The 20,308-nt window shown below is 36.4% G+C and overlaps 2 protein-coding genes across 3 annotated transcripts; one reads left to right on the top strand and one right to left on the bottom strand.

Annotated features, from left to right (window-relative positions):
* Window positions 1–997: 997 nt before the first annotated feature.
* Window positions 998–4,511, top strand: LOC7486642 (nuclear pore complex protein NUP50A). The gene is made up of 2 exons (XM_024586051.2): window positions 998–1,166; window positions 2,620–4,511. The coding sequence occupies exon 2, from the start codon at window positions 2,688–2,690 to the stop codon at window positions 4,161–4,163; it is 1,476 nt and encodes a 491-aa protein (XP_024441819.1). The 5' UTR covers window positions 998–1,166; window positions 2,620–2,687; the 3' UTR covers window positions 4,164–4,511.
* An 8,038-nt stretch (window positions 4,512–12,549) lies between these two features.
* On the bottom strand, window positions 12,550–19,598 carry LOC7486641 (uncharacterized). 2 transcript variants are annotated; one of them, XM_024584082.2, is made up of 5 exons: window positions 19,306–19,598; window positions 17,623–18,634; window positions 15,699–16,597; window positions 14,412–14,468; window positions 12,550–12,980 (listed from the first exon to the last, which is right to left on the bottom strand). In XM_024584082.2, the coding sequence occupies exons 2-5, from the start codon at window positions 18,617–18,619 to the stop codon at window positions 12,735–12,737; spliced, it is 2,199 nt and encodes a 732-aa protein (XP_024439850.2). In that variant the 5' UTR covers window positions 18,620–18,634; window positions 19,306–19,598; the 3' UTR covers window positions 12,550–12,734. The 2 variants fall into 2 exon arrangements, with proteins under 2 accessions (XP_024439850.2, XP_024439842.2); XM_024584074.2 differs by having other exon boundaries at window positions 17,623–18,786; window positions 19,306–19,597.
* Window positions 19,599–20,308: the final 710 nt, after the last annotated feature.

The raw sequence follows: 20,308 nt of genomic DNA, 5'->3' as shown, positions 1-20,308 counted from the left end.
AAAATTCTTGCTGACATATTATGAGTATAAATATTGATAAAAAATTATATTGATAAATCTAAAAATTATAGTAATTTCCAATCTAATGGAAAGAATGTTTAAAGTGCGAACAAAATATTATTTGCTCAAAGTCTAAAATTTTTTTGTTTAAAATTAATTTTATTTTATTTTTATATCTTTTTAATATTCTAATATCAAAAATAAAATTTAAAAAATTATTATCTTAATATATATTTGTTTTGAGGAAAAAAGAAACTTTAAAGCAGGCCCGATGAGCAGTAAAATGCATCTACACACTTAAAGTTGCTTTTTTTTTTTTTCTCTCTCCAACTGCAGATGTAGAGAGCATACGTTATTGTGAATCTTCATCGAGTCCCTTCTATTTATGACCTTCTGCAGAAAAGGATGACACCAGAATTTCCAATGATCTGGCTACACTCTGCCAAATGCCTGGGTCCTTCTTTGGGATGGATGTTACATCATCAATTAGTTTAGAAACAAAATAATACTCTGACAACTACAATTTTTTTTACTAAATTGAGCAAAAAATTCTTAGAATTATAATAAAAATATAAAAAAATCAAAAAATATTATAATAAAATATTTTTACAAATATAATTATCGAGTTTATATTTGTTTATTAAATTCATTGTTGTATTCATCTAAAATATTTAATTTTAATTATTATTTAACGAGTGACCTTCTTTTTTCTCCCTCTTCACTATAAATTCGATCACATTCAAATTTTATGGAATTTTATATTTTAAATAAGTAAAATTATTTATTATTTATTTGAATTTAATTTTAAAAAATATTAATTTTTATTTTATATATATATATATATATATATGCTCAGATTTTGAAATCTAAAGGCCCAATAATCGGCCCAGTAAACACGAGTAATCATTCAACTCCAAATTTCCTAAAAGAAACCAAAAGGAGAGGGGGAAAAAAGAGGAATAATAAAAGGTAAAAATACAAAGGGAACCTGTTTAAAATTAAAAATGAAAAGGGTCCCCTTGGTCTCTGACATAATCCATACCCAGCCCCTCAATCCATCTCCAAAATAATAATAATAATAATAATAGCATTAGAAACCCTTTTCCTCGTTTTGAAGTTTGGATCTCCTTTGCTAGGGTTTTGCTCCAGCTTCCGCTCCAGCTCTTGTAAGTCTCCACCTTCGCTTCTTCGTACAGAATCTTCTTATATGTTTTCTCTCCTCTCTGCCTGTTTGTTTCTCAGTGAGAATTTCTTTTTTTCGCTCGCAAATGTTTCGAGTTTTAGGGTGGGGTGCGTGTATCCTCTACGCTTGTTAGTGTCTTGGTTAGTTTTTTGTTGGGTGTCCCAGCTCACAAACTGCAGGTTTAGATTAGATTGTTAGGTTTATTATCTCACACCTTCTGTCTGGTTGGTGGGAGAATTGAAAGAAAGTGAAGAGCATTTCTTTTTGAATCCGAGATTTTATTGATAATTCTTCGCCTTACTTTTTTCTTTATTTCGATTAATTAGTGGGGAGGTAGGTGCTTTTTTTTTTAATCTGATGGAGCTGAGCTGTAGCTTGTTTCTTTCTAATTCAAACTATTTTCCTCTAGGGTTTTTTTTTTGCCCTCTTTTGACTTGCAATATATTTCTTTTACCAGTTATTTAGTTGCTGATGCTCACCTTTAACAAATCATTTATACGCTGTCCGTTTTGTATGATTTAACTGCCATTCATTTTAACTCTGAGACTGTTTCAGAGTTGAAATTCATTTTTTTTACTGTATATCCTCGCATATGCTTTGTGGTTCGAGGCAATCTTAAAGAAGTCTAGAGATGTTTAATATAAGTTTGAGATGGAATTTTTATAATTATGAGGGAAGAGGGAATGATCAAATCATTGTGTGTGAAGGAGTTTCCTTATGAATTTGTACACTTCTAACTGGGATGAAGATAAAAGGTTTATCATGATTTAATGAAAATTCCATCTGGTTAAGTTTGTTTCTGTTCTCAATTATTAATTTAGGTTATTCCTGCTTTCATTTCTCAATTATTGATCCTGGACATGATAGTTGGATGTGAGATAGCTAGCTAGGCTTTGAGCCTTTTCCTGAATGTAACTTTGGTTTAAGCAATCAATGTCTTAAGAGCCCAACATTTTGTGTACTTGTTTATTTTTGGGATAAAAATATCATCCAGACTCTGTTATGCATAAATTATCTTAAGAGCAGTTTCCTGTTGTGTCATAGGTTGTTTGTGATGCATGATGTAGAATATTTAACCCTCTATTACCTTCCGTTAGGGATATACTGAAGTGGTAGTGACAATATTTTACCGGGTTTAAGTAATGAAGTCTTGGAATACATTAGAGCAGAAGAATTTGCAAGTTTATTTTTCAATTGTGTATTTTGATTATTAGTATCCTTCTCATGTTAGTAACTTTATGGACTTAATTTAGGGAGACAGTTTGTTTGACATTTCTTACTAAATGGAACATCGAGCAGTCAGATTTTAAATCATTCATCGCTCTAGTTTCCACAACTTTAGCTCTGCTTTCTACATTTGTCACTTGTGTAGAAAGAGTGTGCTTTGGAATTATTTGATAGTCATGGTGAGAAAGATAAAATCTGTTGATATGCAGGATTCATCTTCACCCTGTCTTGTGGAGATAACAGTTCATAAGTTTTAGGTTTTTGGCTTTGTTTGACGATGGGGGATGCAGAAAATTCCCTTCCTCCTTCGAAGAAGAGGGCTGCTGGAAGGGAGATCTCCAGAGATAACCCTGGTCTTGATGATGATGACTCTGTTGAGCAAGAAACTGGGACTTTCAAGAGAGCCAGTGAAGAGGTACTGGCAGGAAGAAGAATTGTGAAAGTTCGTCGCAACCAAACCACATCAACTCCATCATCCAATCCATTTGCTAGCATTCGCCTAGTTCCTCCTACTGAGCCAATTGCGGGCACTGCTGTAGCCACAACTGAAGTAGTTAGTACTAGGCAGCAAATTTCAGAAGAAGGGAAAAGTGATGTGTGCGAGGATGTTGAAAAGGGTCAAGGTGAGAAGACTGAGCAGTCAGAGAGTGAGATTGATAAGCCAGTGGCTGAAAGTGCTGAAGATAAGAAGAATGCTGTAGATAAGGAGAAAAGTAAGGAGCCAGAAGGAAAGACTGACGAGCCAGTGGCTGAGACTGCTATGGACAAGGAGAGTGTGGAAGATAAGGGAAATACCAAAGATGAGCCAGTGACTGAAATTGCTACAGATAAGGAGAAGGGTGAGGAATCAGAGGGCAAGGTTGATGAGCCAGTGGCTGGGACTGCTATAGACAAGGAGAGTGCGGAAGATAAGGGAAATAACAGTACAGTCAATGAGGCAACTGAATTGAAGGTGGATAATGAGAAACCATTGGAAGATGAGACTGAGAAAGAAAAGGCTACAGGAGATGATGATGCAGAAAATCAAGATAAGAAGGATAATGGTAGTGAAAATGTTGATCCAAGTTCTGAAGGTGCCCCTTTGAATTCATTCCAACAGCTTTCAAGTAGCCAGAATGCTTTCACAGGGCTTGCTGGAACTGGGTTTTCCACTACTTCGTTCACTTTTGGTTCATTTCCAAAGGATGGCTCTGTAATGGGTGGTGGTTCTGGTTCTCTGTTTGGGCAGAAAAATGAACAACCTTCTTTTGGATTCGGTCTCTCTAACAATGGAAGCTCTTCACTGGCGTCTATTGTCTCAAAGACCGAGGGAACTGGTTTTCCATCTATGCAGGAGGTTCCAGTTGAGACAGGGGAAGAGAATGAGAGAGTGGTGTTCTCTGCTGATTCAGTGGTGTTTGAATTTCTTGATGGTGGCTGGAAGGAGCGTGGAAAGGGAGAACTCAGGGTCAATGTATCTACCACTGGAGCTGAAAGAGCCAGACTTCTAATGAGAGCTAGGGGTAATTTCAGGTTAATTCTGAATGCAAACATTTATCCTGATATGAAGCTTACAAATATGGACAAGCGAGGTATCACTTTTGCCTGCATGAACAGTATTGGTGAAGGTAAGGACAGCCTTTCCACTTTCGCACTGAAGTTCAAAGACAGTTCCATTGTAGAAGAGTTTCGCACAGCTGTCACTGCACATAGAGATAAAGCACCTGTAGCTCTGAAGACTCCAGAGAATTCACCAAAGGCTTCTGATGAGTGAGGTGCCTCACATTGAACCACATAAAAATGTTGTACTGGGAAACCGTTAACTGTTCTTCATTGAAGAGAAGAATTACTTTCAGGTTATCCTGATGCCTTTTGTAGCAGAGTTTGAAAAGGTGCACTCCCCTTTTTGTTGTTGAACCTCGGTTTAGTCTTCAGGAGAATGCTCTTTATTTGAGGTTATTTCCTGCTTCAACTGCATAAATTTACAGCTGAAAGGACACGGAATGTTTGACAGTTTTATAGTTGCTCCCTTGCACAAGGGATACATATATTGTATTGCATTGTTGCATGTTGAATGTTTACCGGACGTCCGGCATGAATTTATCCTTTAGGTGTCTCAAAAGGTGATGTTGATTTTCACATCTTAGCACACAACCGACATTAAAGTATAAAAATAGGTTAAACATGTAAATGAGGATATTGTTGTCAAGGACAAAACCCAAGAACAGACCTCGTTCACAGATTGGGAAAACTTCAACCTCACCTTAATTTGCTTACACATCTGGTGAACCAAGCATCATTTTGCGAGCCCATTTGAAATTCCAACCTAATTACTACTTTTTTAGTTCCATAAATTTGAAATGTGAAGAGAGAGATTGAGTTTATGGTAGTCAACTTTGGTGTTAATTTATTATTCAAAAGGCTAAGCTCCTTTTTTTGATGATAATATAAAGTATTTTTTTATTTAAAAATATATTATAATAATATTTTTTATTTTTAAAATTTATTTTTTACACTCACGTATCAAAATAATTTAAAAAATATAATTTTTTTAAAATTAAAATTTTAATGAAAAACATGTTAAAATTTATTGCCAAACACCCTGAAAGCATTTCAAACGCAACCAACCTTTCTTTTCACTATTTGGTATCACAACTTATTACGTGGATCCATGTAATTTCCCTCAAAATCTTGTTACCTTGCGCTGTGATCCACTATTTATTTTTCTTTTAATGTAAGAGATGTTAGGATACTGACATGCAAACCCGATAAGATAAAAGACAAAGGATATGATAAAATGAGAAATTAGACACACAAGAATGTACGTGGTTCACCCAATTTGGCTACGTCCACAGGTAAGTATAGAAGGATTTTACTAAGTAATGTGGAATTACAATTTCTCTCTTCTAATAGGAGAACAACTGAAATCTCTATATTATTAGGAGAAAACACCTCACTTATTATTTTACAAATACCTCACAACTTCGTGGGATTACTCTCTCTTCTTGCTCTTTTGTTTCTCTTTTATAGTGTGTCTATAATGCTTGGACGCATTGCCTATTTATAGGCAAGCATCCATGCAAAAGACAAGGTGCAAGGCAAGTGGCACCAATTTGGTGCCTATAATTTTTGACTAAGGTGTAAAGGATGGCTTCACCTCCACCCACCATTGTTGACTTAGGTGGCTGGCTTCACATTCTCCCACTTGAAGACTTTGATGATTTAATCAAGTCTTCACACGTGATCTTCTGTGATTCTTCTATCCTTATACTTGCCATCTTCATGCTGCTTACGTTTCTGCTAGGCCATAAGAGAATCTGCACCATATGTACTTGTCAGTGTTGACTGGTTTGGTCAAAGCATTTGCTGGGTTTTTCTTTGTGTGAACCTTCTGAAAATCTACACTTCCATCTTCCACCACTTCGCGAACAAAGTGATATTGAACATCTATGTGTTTTGTTCTTGAATGAAACACTAGATTCCTTGCAATATGCAAGGCACTCTGATTATCACAATACAAATCTTCTCTTGTTTGTGCCCGAGCTCATCCATAAGTTTCTTCATCCATATTGCTTCTTTACAAGCTTGTGTAGCTTCCATATACTCAGCTTCTGTTGTGGATAACGCTACAACAGTATGAAGTTTAGAGACCCAACTTACAGCTCCTCCTGCAATTATAAACACATAGCCTGTAATGGATTTTCTTTTCTCAAGGTCGCCAGCAAAATCTGAATCAACATAACCTTTGACAGTAAATTCTAATCCTCCATAACATAATACGGCATCTGAGGTACCTTTGATGTATTTCAAGATCCTCTTAATAGTATTCCAATGCTTTCTACCAGGATTTGCCATGTATCGACTAGCTGCTCCCACTGCTTATGCAATGTCTGGTCTTGTACATATCATGGCAAACATTAAACTTCCCACTGCTGATGCATACGGTACTTGAGACATCTCCATCCTCTCTGCTTCATTGCTAGGAGACATACTTGAGGATAATTTGAAGTTAATTGGAAGTGGGGTGGAAATTGGCTTACAATCTTGTATGTTGAAGCGTCGTAAGATTTTCTTCAAATAATTCTTCTGAGAAAGCCAAATCTTCCTCTTACTTCTGTCTCGGTGAATTTGCATCCCTAAAATCTTGTTTGCTGGTCCCAAGTCCTTCATATCAAACTCCCTAGCCAATTGTGCCTTCAATTCTCGGACTCGATATTTGTTGGGGCCTATTACCAACATGTCATCCACGTACAACAACAGAATGATGAAATCATCATCTTCTTCAAACCTCTTGTAATATGTACAATGGTCTGAACTGAGTCTGTTGTACCCAAGGCTAATTATGAAGGAATCAAATCTCTTGTACCAACACCTCAGTGCCTGTTTGAGACCGTATAGAGATTTGTTCAACCTGCAAACCAAGTTCTCTTTGCCTGTTTCAACAAAACCCTCTGGTTGGAGCATATAAATTTCTTCTTCAAGTTCTCCATGAAGAAATGCAGTTTTCACATCTAACTGCTCTAAGTGAAGATCAAATATAGCACACATCGCCAAGACTACTCTGATTGTAACAAGTCGTACCACCGGGGAAAATATCTCATTAAAGTCTATTCCTTCTTTCTGAGCATATCCTTTCACCACTAATCTTGCACGGTACCGCTCCACTTGATCATTGCCATCATGTTTTATCTTGTAAACCCATTTGTTGCCAATGGCTTTCCTTTCTTGTGGTAGCGGAGCAAGATCCCAAGTGTTATTCTTATGTAAAGCTTCAATCTCCTCTTGCATTGCTGTCATCCACATAGATACATCTGTGCTTTTGATAGCCTCATGGAAAGTTGATGGCTCTTCATCCTCTGTTAGAAGACAGTATGCAATATTGCTCTCAGTAACATATTCTGAGTGCTAAGCCGGTGGTCTTCTTTCACGAGTTGACCATCGAACTTCAGGAGTTTCAGACTCTGTTTGTTCTTGTTCTTCATGCTCTGGTGCAGCTTCAGAAGAAGTATGATTCTGAGTATTTTCCATCTAGACTGTTGTAGTCTCCTTTAAAATGCTATTATGTTCTTCCATTTGCATTTTATCTTCTGCAAATATAACATCTCTGCTGATGACTATCTTGTGGGCAGTGGGATCCCACAAGCGATACCCCTTTACTCCATCAGTATATCCCAAGAATACACATTTTCTTGATTTTGAATCCAGCTTGCTAACTTCTTGAGTATTGTACATCACGTACACAGGACTTCCAAATATATGCAATCGAGAATAATCAGCTGGTTTCCCAGTCCACATCTCTATCGGTGTCTTCAGCTCAATTGCAGTTGACGGAGATCGATTTATCACATAACATGCGGTATTGACTGCTTCTGCCTAGAATGACTTTCCTAGACCTGCAGCCTTCAACATTGCTCTTGTTCTTTCCAATAGAGTTCTGTTCATCCGCTCTGCCACTCCATTTTGCTGTGGAGTGTATGCCGTTGTGAACTGCCTTTTGATACCTTCATGTTGACAGAAGTTATCAAATTCATCACTGGTATATTCTCCTCCATTGTCAGTCCTCAAACACTTAATCTTCTTTTCAGATTCAAGTTCTACTCGCGCTTTGAAGGTTTTAAAGACTGCGAGCACATCTGCCTTCCTTCTAATTGGATACACCCAACATCTCCTGGAGAAGTCATCTATAAATGATACAAAGTATCTTGCTCCTCCTTAGGATACAACCGATGCTTGCCAAACATCAGAGTGAATCAGGTCTAAGATGCATTTGCTCTTAGTTGTTGATGTGCGAAACTTCAACCTGTGTTGTTTACTTGTAACACAGTGCTCACAAATAGGTAAAGTAACCTTTATAAGCCTAGGGAGTAACTTCTGATCAGAGAGAATTTTCAAACCTTTCTCTGACATGTGGCCTAGTGTTTTATGCCACATCATTGTCTTCTCTTCTGCAGGACTGGCTGATGCAATTGACGCCTCTGTCTCATGATGTGTTTCTCCCATTAACACAAACATATTTGCAACTGTCTTTCTTGCTTTTAAAACCACCAGCGCTCCTTTGATAATTTTCATTATTCCATTGTCTGTTCGGATCTTACAGCCAAGACTATCAAATTGTCCTACGGACAAAAGATTCTTCTTTAAGTCTTTCACATGTCGCACTCCTGAAATAGTACGAATTAAGCCATGATACATCTTCAATTTGATGGTGCCAATGCCAGCTATCTCTAAAGCATGATTATCACCCATGAACACTATGCCTCTAGAGATGGGTTCATATGTATGAAACCAATCTCGATTAGGAGTCATATGCCATGTTGCTCTTGAATCCATTAGCCAAACCTCAATGAGCTCTTCTCTATCTGTAGAGATTGTCGCTACTTCACTATATAAAACCTCTCCATCTTCTGAGGTGCTTGCAACACATCCTTGAGGTTTTGATGACTCTGCAGTATTCTCTATTCCCTTTTTAAACCAACAATCCCTTTTAAAGTGCCCTTTTCTGCCACAATTATAGCATTTCACAGTCTTCTTACTTCTTGATTTGGACCTCCCCTGCCTTTGACTCCCACTGGAGCCACGCTCCGTTGATCTTCCTCTTGACACCAACAATGTCTCTACTTGGTTTGAACTATTTCTGTCTCTTTTTATTTCTGCATCTATTTTCTTCTTCCAAGATAGCGGCTACAACATCATCGAAGACTAAATAGTCTGAGAGGATATTATTGGTCAAGTTGATAATGAGCTGATCATACGAATCAGGAAGACTTTGAAGTAGAAGATTTGCACGTTCATTTTCCTCTATTTGTTGACCCAACGTAGTGAGTTGTGAAAATAGAGTTCTTATTGTGTTGATGTGGTCAGTCACCGCCGTGGTTTCTGCCATTCGAAGGGTATAAAGTCTCCGCTTTAAGAAAATCTTATTGTGCAAATACTTGGACTCGTATAGCTTTGTTAGAGTCTCTCATATCTCCTTAGTTGTTTTCTTCTCCGCCACACTTGATAATACTTCATCGGCTAATGCTAAATGTATGTTAGCAATAGTATTGCCATCCATCTCATTCCATTTTGCATTATTAGTGATCTCTACGGGCCGATCCCCAATTGCTGCCAAGCAATTGTCTTTCCTTAAGATTGCCTTGATTCTCATTTTCCACAATGAGAAATTGCTCCCCTTGAACCTCTCAATCTCGTACTTTGCTGCCATTTTATTCACCGTGATCTATTCAGCTATCACTGCTTCACTGATTTGCAACGTATACAGAAATAGTATCGTGTGAATAATACTTCACTAAGAAAGTTCTCAGGAAAGATTGGAGGGGTCACAAACGGTCCCGCTTAAAACCCAATCTACTTAGACAGAACTTCCTAGACTGTATTTAATCACCGTACTGACTTTCTTTATACGCCAACAATAACATATGTGAACATTATCGTATGTATGAATAGTGCCGTATAGGTGAATAATGCCGTATAGGTGAATAGTGCTGTAGACTGAATAGTAACTATATACACGAATAACTTTTGTGTATTAACAACACCAACCAGAAGGCTCTGATACCACTGTTAGGATACTAGCATGCAAACCCGACAAGATAAAAGGCAAATGATAGGATAAAATGAGAAATTAGACACACAACAATTTACGTGGTTCACCCAATTTGGCTACGTCCACGGGCAAGTATAAAAGGATTTTACAAAAGTAATGTGAGAATTATAATGTTTCTCTTCTAATAGGAGAATAACTGAAATTTCTCTATTACTAGGAGAAAACACCTCATTTACTATTTCACAAATACCTCACAACTTCGTGGGATTACTGTCTCTTCTTGCTCTCTTGTTTCTCTCTTGTGGTGTGTCTATAATGCTTGGATGCATTGCCTATTTATAGGTAAGCATCCATGCAAAAGACAAGGGGCAAGGCAAGTGGCACCAATTTAGTGCCTATAATTTTTGACTAAGGTGTAAAGGATGGCTTCACCTTCTCCCACCATTGTTGACTTAGGTGGCTGGCTTCACAAGAGAGAGCTTGCCAGGAAAGAGTCCATGTCAAGCTTTCCAGCAACCAGATACGGATTGAGTAGTTGTGCTTACTCCGCCAACCTCTTCCCTTTAGCTCCTCCATTATTCGGCATTAAAATCTCCCGTGTTTTAATGGTGGGTTGTCTATGACGTAGAGGGTGAAGGAAGGGGATAATTTTGTGGGGGGAGCTGGGTTGTTTGGTGGAGGAGGAGGTGAAGGGTTGCTATGTTTGGTGGAGGAGGGAGGTGATGAGTTGACATTGACGACGACTGAGGTTTGAATGGCTACGGAGTGTTAGGGAGAGTTGTGGGTTTCAGGTGCAATTGATTTGGGTGATGGTGGTTGCGAAGAGGAAGGTGATGGTAGTGACTATGCTAGTTGTTATGATAATAGCTGGTGGTTAGGGTTTGGTGTGGGAGGGGGATTGGAAAAGGAGTGAGAATCTCTAATATAATATGTCCAAGGTATAATTCATCTAAAAAACTCTAAATTATAGGGACTCAAGAATCTCTAAATTATTGAGTCCATAATTTAGTATAAATAAATATAAAAAAATTGTTGAATTTTTTTTTAAAAAAATAAAAAACAATGAGGTCGTTACAGTTATTGATAGTGGTTTTGGGTGGGGTTACATGAGCTAATCCATTTATGTTGCCAAATAGCAGGAAAGGACCTAGAACTGGCGGCGTTCAATCCAAATCCTTTTTCCAAGCCAGGGACGCAAAAGCAAGGCCTTCTCTCTGTAGATCTTCCTTCTCAACTTCTTCTCTGGTCTATTTTGTTCTTTCATCTCTCCTCTTTCGCCTTTGTTCACAAAAAAAAATAATGAAAGAATGAGAAAAAAAATGTCTTGTTAATTCACAAAGCATGAGAAGAAATTGCACTAAAGTCCTCACAAGATTGAGCAAAATTTCTCATGATAAACACTCACAATTAAGTTTTTGAGCAAATTATAATTTAGTCTCTTTTATTTTTTATGATTTTGTAAGTAAGTCCTTTTTAATTTTATCTGTAGTAAATAAAATTGGGGATTTTGATTACAAATGAAGGGTATTTAGGCTAAAAGACTATTTAATTGTGATAAAAAACAATGTAAAGACCAAGATGGAATCAAATATGAAAATATTAGAACTTAAAAAAAAAACACAAAAAAAAACTAAAAAGGAATTAACTAATTATCTTATAAAAAACACGGGGATTAAATAATAACTTGCTCCAAGTTTTTTATTTGACATAGTGAGACATTAAAGTATATCTTTTCCTTTTTTACCTTTATGATTATTAAATACCAACCTGTTTTTTGGATAATTTATATTCCTACTATGGACGTTCTACTTTTATCCACTTAATTAAAAAATTTCAATGTTGTGAACCATTGTGTGTGAACGAATAATTTTTCTTAACCGTGTACAAGTGATATATTTAAACTATTTTTATTAAAAACAAAAATAATAGATCCCATTAATAATATTATACACAAGTATCTTTCTATTTTTCCTTTATTTTTTTTCATATCAATTTTGTTTTAAAATTTTTAATGTAGGAAAACAATACAAAATCGGATGTTAAATACACATTTCTTATAAATTGAGATGAATTAAATTTGTAATAATAGATTGAGAGAAGAGAATTGGTAAAATATACAACGAGAAAGATAAAGAGTTTATTTTTTAAATTTGTGATTTTTGCTTGTAATATATTAAAATAATTTTTTATTTTATTTTTAAAATTTTATTTTTAATATTAGCACATCAAATCAATATAAAAAAACACTAAATAAATTAATTTAATAAAAAAACATTTTAAAATTTAATAAAAACCCAGTTCAAATGTTCAATTATATTACAAAACGTGTGCTAAATTTCCAAACATGAAAGCTAACTTTAGTTCTCATTAAAAGCGTGTTTCCTGAAAACATACAACGGAAACAATTCTGTTTAATAGCTCCAATTAATTGTGGATCCTAGTAATAATGACGATAACTGTACTTAATGCTGCTCTCCGTGAGGACCCTTTTTGGAGCTATCAGTGAGGACTAAAAAGTAAAAACCCACTCTGTAAGGACCTTTTTTTTGCCAGCATCGAAGTTTTTTTTCGCATGCCTTTTGACTCATGTAATGCAACGAAGAGAACATGCTGGTGGAGAAAGAACTTTCAAGCTCGAAATCAATCAAACAGCTACAGCTTCCAAATAATCCAGATACAATTTGCTAAATTTGAAACCTTACAAATCAGTTGTGTTGGGTAACACAATCTGCATCGATGCTCACCAATTTCTTTCAAATTCAAAACCAATCAAAGAATCAGTCTGTGCATTGGCAGATGTCATTTGACTCTCATGCACTTGTAAAGAACCTCCCAGATTTTTTTATACATGTGCCGCTTCAAGTACATTTTCTCCACTTTTTTCCTCCCTTTGATCCCCATTTGCTTCCTCACAGATGGATTTTTAAGTAAGAGTTCGATATTTTGAGCAAGAACACGAGATCCTGGACGTCCCACGGGATGAAGAAGCCCTGTTATGTTGTGCTCAACAATTTCTTGTGTGCCTCCTGCATCTGTTCCAAGGACCTGATAAAATGGTAAAGAAAATAAATCTGGAAGGCTTGTTCGTTGCAATCTTGAATCCATGCAGCAGAAGTAAACAAAGAAAAGAAAAGAAAAGAAACTCCTGGATAGATGTCTTAAGTGACGGACATAAGTCCAGCTGTAGTGATATGAAGATAGGTTTACCTCGAAGCACAAGTAGTGTTCATATACACCATTGGAGCAAAGGGTAAATTTAAGATGGCTGTGTTTGTTTTCCTTTTTCTTTTTATCTTCTTTTTTGTTTTCTACAAACAAGACCTCTTGGTGGGAGCGGGATTGGGGTTCTAGTTGAGCTACGAGCTCATTGCATTTCAAGCTGTTTAGCTTCAGAAACGCTAAATGTGTGTCCATTAAGAATAGACCAAGCTCCAGAATCCTCTGGAGAATGCCTCGCAAAGTTTGCGTGCACACAGCTAAGCAACCACCAGTTTGTCCGCATTAAAACTGAAACTTAAAATCACACACAAAGAAATACATGATGTCTTCATGCTATACTCTTCCTAACATATTTTACAGCAACCATGGACATTCAAATGCAAAACTTTTCTAGGATATTAACTTATGGAACAGCGGGGGTCTTCGAAGAAAATGAACGTGTATCCCCTAAAGAAAACAGTATCGTTTTTTTCACATAATTTCTAGCGGGCTTACTTGAATTCATGCCTTGAAAAAACACTAAATATTCACACTAATATTTGTGCTAGGTGCTATTGGATGTAAATGGATCAAACACCTAAACTCCCTTTCTTTTCTCAAGAAACACCTAAACACCTCATCCAAGGGTCATGGTATTTATTTTGTTGCCAGCTCCTACTAAAGACATTTAACTGACAGTTTTCGTATGCTCATGCATGGAGTAAGTCAGTAGAGTTGTGCTTTCTACATGCTCTACCAAAACAGACTGGGTGAAAGCATGAAATAAGTCAAATGAGATGCACCTAGCAAATTCAAACAAAATGTGTGATCTTTTACAGCTGGCTAAAGATCTATCTTTCTGAAAGTGATTTGCAGAAAGTTCATCGACTGCATAGAATGGAATTGGTAAAAGAATATTTTGAATTAAGAATGAGGGTTTCCTAGTTAATAAGGCAGACTAAGAGAAAATAGTTAAACAAAGTTAATGAAGAACACTGAATACTGATGGTGACATGCTTTGCAGTTTATTCCTGTCAGGAAAAATAAAAATATATTTAACCAGTCATATTCAAAAACTAAGGTTTGATAATGGTGGTCCTATTGGCTCAAGAAGAGCATGATATCATATTTTTTTCCCCAGAAGAAGTTGACTCGAGACCATGACAGGCCAGCTATTTACTAATTCAAGTTCCGCGAATGATAAGTTAGCAGGATGAGCAATCAACATATACTATTCATGCCAGCCTTACAAAAACAGGAAGGTATTGGTTGCCTTACCGGAAGACCAAACGCCATGGCTTCTATGGTAACTCTTCCAAATGTCTCTCCCAGGCCCTGAAAACCAATCCAGAAATTTCCATACGCTTTCTTATTAATACAGAATAGGTCTCATAAGTAAGAGTTCACATTTGTTTTTCACAATGAGTAAACTACACCAGTAAAAAAGGAGTTCAATTGAAACACAAATGCTAGTTTATGATGATGGATATTACATTGTTGTCAACATCAGATACATAGTTACAAACCGATTACACTTGATGCAGTATCCCATTATCATGCAATCAACTTTAGAAACGCTGGCAGACATTCTTACTAAACTCTTCCTTGGTTATCGACTCTACACCAGACCACATGTTCACCCTCTATAGCTCGTGGGTGAATGGCTGAGGAACCCACAATAACAGGCAACATTTAAATTATTCCAGTAATAAATGAGCTCAGCATGAGAATGGGACTAGTTCTTGTCAATCATTCAGTTTGTATGTAGGTTGGTAAGTTACACTGCTTGAGCTCTACTAAATGAGTTTCTGTTGTAACAGAACAACTGAATGATCAAGATCTTGGAACATAGCCACATAACTCAATGGAAAATGGTGTAAGGCATTGCACATTTGGCAGGGAGCACGTTCCTTAGAATCAAGACTTAAATTTCTGCATCACTAATACAATGGGCTGGTTAGGGCACCTCAATGCCACATTGCCCACATCCCATTTTATACACTACCATATTTCTGCAGCAAATTTCACTATGTACATAGATTGCATAGTTGAAAGAGTTTTTGTGAATTTTGAAATGTAATTCCATACAGCAAACTACTTCTGTGTTCTAATGTATAAGTAAAGCAGATGGATAAGCATAACCGTAATCAAATTTCTGAATGTGATCCTTTTACTCTTCATTTTACCCTGCAGTACAAGTTTCAGATACTGGACACTTAAATAAGGGTCTATGACCCTTGGACACTTCAAATTAGAGGAAGAGGTGAAGGAAATTTGAATGACTGAAGGTCAAACATGTACACAGAAACTGTTGCCAAATAACATAATGGAGGATTACTAATTCAATCTGCAAGTTTAGAAAAAGACTCTTCAGATAATAAAAGGGAAAGGATGGCCTATTTTTGTCAACAAAATTTCACTTCTATCATGAGATGCAGATATGATAATTTAATACCATAACCTGAAACTTCAAATTTGTGATGTAAATCCAAAAATTTAACTTAGAGCCTACCAAAAAAAAGCACACATACAGATAAATCAGTAAACCGTGAAGATGAGGATTACCTGGGAGTTTGTAATATAAACATCTGCCGCAGAGTAAAGCGAGGCAACACGTGTAGTTGCTGAAGTCCATAACACTGACTTCGACAAATTTGAATGTTGGGATATGAACCTCAGAATCTCTTTGACATAAGGCACCTTATTGCTTTTAGATCCAACAGAACCAATAAGAACTTTAAGAGCCTGTTCATGTGTTCCTTCACTGTCAGCCAACAACTTCCTTTTTCTGTGACTTCTGTCAAGGTTCCCGGCAACGTTGTAATCAATGGAGTTAGAGACACTGGTAACTTGTGAATTCGTCTTATTAGGTTCAGCCAATCTGGTAGAAGACTCACTGTAGCGGCTAAATTCATTTGAAAATCTGACAAGATTTTCTGGCTTCGCCAACAGAGCTCTTAAATGATGCTTCGCAGCCAAGGTAGATTGGTTACCCTTATCCACTGAATTTGTTATTTTAGGCGAAGGATCTGGTTCAATCACCAGGTTTGCTGATTCAAGAAGCAAGAGCTGACCCTTACCAGCATTTATGCTGCTGAGAGACATCACAAGCATATCATTATCTGTCAATCCCATCTCTTTTCTAACAGATTCCCGTAGCAACTGTCTTTTCTCCAACATCTTTTCAGAGCTAGAAGTTGGAGTATTTAGTGAACAAGCAATGCCGGCTACAAAAGCTAGCTCATCATTAACAGAAAGTTGAACCACTGCTGGTGGAGATCTCAGCCTAATATTTTCTTCCTCACACCAAGTTTGCCATTGTTTCATCTGACTTTCAGAGAGAAAGACCAGCATTTTCACTCGATTAAGGATAATTTTTGACCTATCAAAGTATTCTCGTCGATTTTCCATAATCCACCAAACAACTTGACTACCTCCAGCTGGAAAACGGGCAATGTATTGATCTGAAACCAAAATAAAGAATTCAATGGTATAGAATTTTTCATCTTTTCAAACTATTTTGTTGCCAACTAGAAATAACAATAATAGCTTAGTTTCAAAGCTTGCTAAACATATGGTAAAAGCAATTGTATTCTCTTTCCTATCAGTTCATGTGCTAAATATAAATTGTGAACAGAGAAGATAGAACTTTTACAATCTTGGCCTTTTAAAGATAGACTTCCTACAAATTGCACACCAAATAACAATGTAGAAGGCAAACGCATGAAAACAAATCACATTCAACATAAGATGCATGAGCTCATAACATGAGATTCCAAGCTGCCCTCACATTTTCCAAAGGAAGTTCAAAGAAAAGTTTGAACACTTGTCATTAACTCTGAGTAGCAGAAGAGGCTTGACACAAGCCATCACTCAAAGATAGTGTCAACTGATTAACATACTTTCATGTTATACAGCGTCCACTCAATGTTTCATATCTAATAACAGAGCAGTCAATGATCCAATCAAAGCCACAAAAGAGCCTTATATCTATTTAACTCCAATATAAGCCACAAAAGAGCAGTCAACTGAAATTAATTTTGATCATCATCATAGATGATACATGTGTATGCACATCGATTATGAAAGTCTCTTAAAAGTTAGCAGACATTGTGATTGCCCCACTATAGGCATATACGTTTGGAATAGACAATCTGAACTCCAATTGCAACAAGACACTGCTGAAAAGGGCATGTGCACATGACGAGGAAATATTCTGTATCATGCATCTGATTGCTAGTAGCAATACATTTATAAACAAGAATACTAAAGAAGATAATGCATTCATTTAATTCATAATGATGTTTGTGCATTTTGTTTCATGCCCTGAAATCTTTTTAGCATCAAGTTTTCGAGCTATTAAAAGTGCCTTAGGTCATAAATTGAAGATTTACAAATCAAAAGTCAGAACAAGAAGAAAACTTTGTATCAGCATAGTTAGTTTCTTATATAAACAAACACGGATAAATGGTTGTCACATGGTTCGTACCTATCCATGAGGTACAGACAGCTGATCCTGCAATGACAAGATCTGCTTTCATGGCTGTTTTGAAGCTGAGATCTGCTCTGTCTTCAAGCACTTTGATCCTTCTCCTAGCAAGCTCTGGCATCAAGCCACCCTTCTTGCTGAGAACTACAGCAGAAACTGTGGCTCCACAGCTCAAAAACTCTGTTGCCAACTCCAACATTGAAAGTGGAGCTCCAGTCATCGAGAGTTCATGGAATATTAACACAAATTTCCTAGACCATACAAGACGTGCAAAGGCCCCCTTCCTATCACATGTTCCTGATCGTTTCTCAGGGCTCCATTCCAAAATTCTATCCTCTATTGGCCCAAATGGGCCAACAAGTAAACCATAAGAAGCATTATTTTTAGGAACATCAGGTTCTGCAACCTCTACATCATCGCTTTCAACCACTACTGTTGCCTTTTGTTTATCATGTGCTTTGGCACGTGACCTGCGTCCTCCTCTCTTGCTCTTCTTCTTCTTAGGAGTTGCTCTTCGATTAGATGAAACTCCATTCCCCTTCTTGGCCAAAACAACATCTATCTTTTTAGCATTTCTCACCTGAATTTTATTGGTCCCATTATTTACAACTACCAAACTATCATTGGCAAGCAAATCTCGTCGTGTATGCTGTTCAGCATCTAAAAGTCCATTGCTGGATTTACCTCCAAACCCCAGAAATTCATCCTTGTTATCACCATGAGCCCATCTGGACTGGACGTAAAACCCAAGGTAAGTCCATAGAGTAATGAGAAGTAACCAGTATATTAATCGATTGCTTCGAAACCACTGTATCCCTCCACTACCTCTACCCTCTCTTCGTGGAGTTCGACTGGAATGTAGTAACCGATGAGTAGGAGAGTTCCGAGGTGTTGACCTCCCTGACAATGTGGTGGACTTGAAACTTCCACCTTGTCTTGAAGGTGTTTGCTTAAGTACATTAACATGTAAATCTCCTCTACTCTTGCCTTCCTCCATTAGTTTCTTCTTCAACTATATTACAACAGCAAAAATCTTAATCCACGTTTCTTCAGTTACATCCATTGCCCAAAAAATCAGTACATGTATGGACATTCGAACTGGTCTATTTAATATAGCTCTCAAACTTCTCTTGAAACCAAAAGAGAAGAGTTGCACGTTGCTTTCTGAGGAAACGAAGGATTTTATTATTATTAATAATAATAATTTCTCTTTCATAAATAAATTAAAGAAAAAAATAGAGGATTTTTATTCAACAACCAAGCAGTGTTCTAAATAAAATTAAAAGCTAATTAAGATTCCAAGAGTTTTCAGTTTTTTTTTTTCTTTCCACAAGTAAAAGCAAACTTAAATTCCTTACTTGTGCAGCTACAAGCTAGATTGATATGACAACAATTGCACGTTTTATTTTATTTCCATTAATTTTACATACTTACTCAGCAACCAAGCATAAAACACAACAGAAAGCTACGAATTGAGAACCATGAACATAAAGCAGCACACTTCAGCACAGCAGCAATCAAAATCTTCTAAAACAGAATTATACTGGTATAGGTACAAGTAAATAAGTTTTCATTTATTTTCTCAGCAACCAAACACAACTTAAAGTAACCAAAACACATCATCTGCAACTTATCATGCATTGAAGTATATAAATTAATCCAGAGACAGAGAGAAGGAATTACTTTCGATCTTTTAGAGAGAGAGCTTGAAGATCCTCTACGTCGCTGATACAGAGTTTTTAGAGAGAGAGAGAGTGTGTGTTTTTTCAGAGAGAAGGGAAGGGAGAGCTAATGATTAGCCGGCAGTAGTTGAGTTAGCGAGAAGGACAGCTGACTGATCTGAGAGGGAGGGGGAGGGGGTGTCTGGACTCAACTTTTGACGAAAAACGGATTGCGCGTGCTGCTTAGCACGTGTGATTTGGGGAGTGGGCAGTCATAATGTACGAGGTGACTTATAGATAGAAGTCCTCCTCTCTGCTACTATTTTTGTAGCAGAATAAGATCGGACGCTTGAGCGCGTACAGAAGCTTATCATGTGTCCCGTTGCGCTGTCGGTGGTAAATGGCACTGGACAGCCATCGTATTCTTTCTCTTTTTTTTAATGATTTTTATTCTGTTAAAGAATGGTATCGTTTCGTGGTTGAACCACTAAAAAAAAATAACAAATGAAATTTTAGAAAATAAATTAAAAAAAAAACAGATGAAATATAATTTATGGGTTAGGTTATGATAATTTAAGAGAATACATTTATTTTCTATTCTAGAGTGTTTTTAATGATTCAACTAATGATTAATTGATATATAACACTCAAACTAATAGAATTAAATAAAAGAACACAATTCTTAATGAAATCATAAAGATGAAATATAAAAATAGAGTATTAAAGATATTTTTAAAATTTTTATTTTTTATAATAAAACTACTTACACTTTGTTATAAAATAATATAAAATTATATTTTGGACATCTCCTAACAAATTAAATTTTTAGATTGAGATGGTTCTTTAATGCAACATCAAAATTTTAATAACCAAACATTCACAAGTTTAAATTTTATTATCTTTATTCTCTTTTCTAATTAAATCTAATTAATAACACAGGGGGTAGTGTGGACCTATAAAAATTCCAAACTCAAAGAGCTTTCACTTGAGGATCCATACTAGAGAGTAATATAAAATTATATATT

The sequence above is a fragment of the Populus trichocarpa genome, chromosome 1 (assembly GCF_000002775.5).
Source record: "Populus trichocarpa isolate Nisqually-1 chromosome 1, P.trichocarpa_v4.1, whole genome shotgun sequence".
In the NCBI taxonomy this organism is placed as follows: domain Eukaryota; kingdom Viridiplantae; phylum Streptophyta; class Magnoliopsida; order Malpighiales; family Salicaceae; genus Populus; species Populus trichocarpa.
The sequence above is the reverse complement of the archived record's forward strand: the minus strand, read 5'-3'. Positions and strand labels throughout refer to the sequence as shown.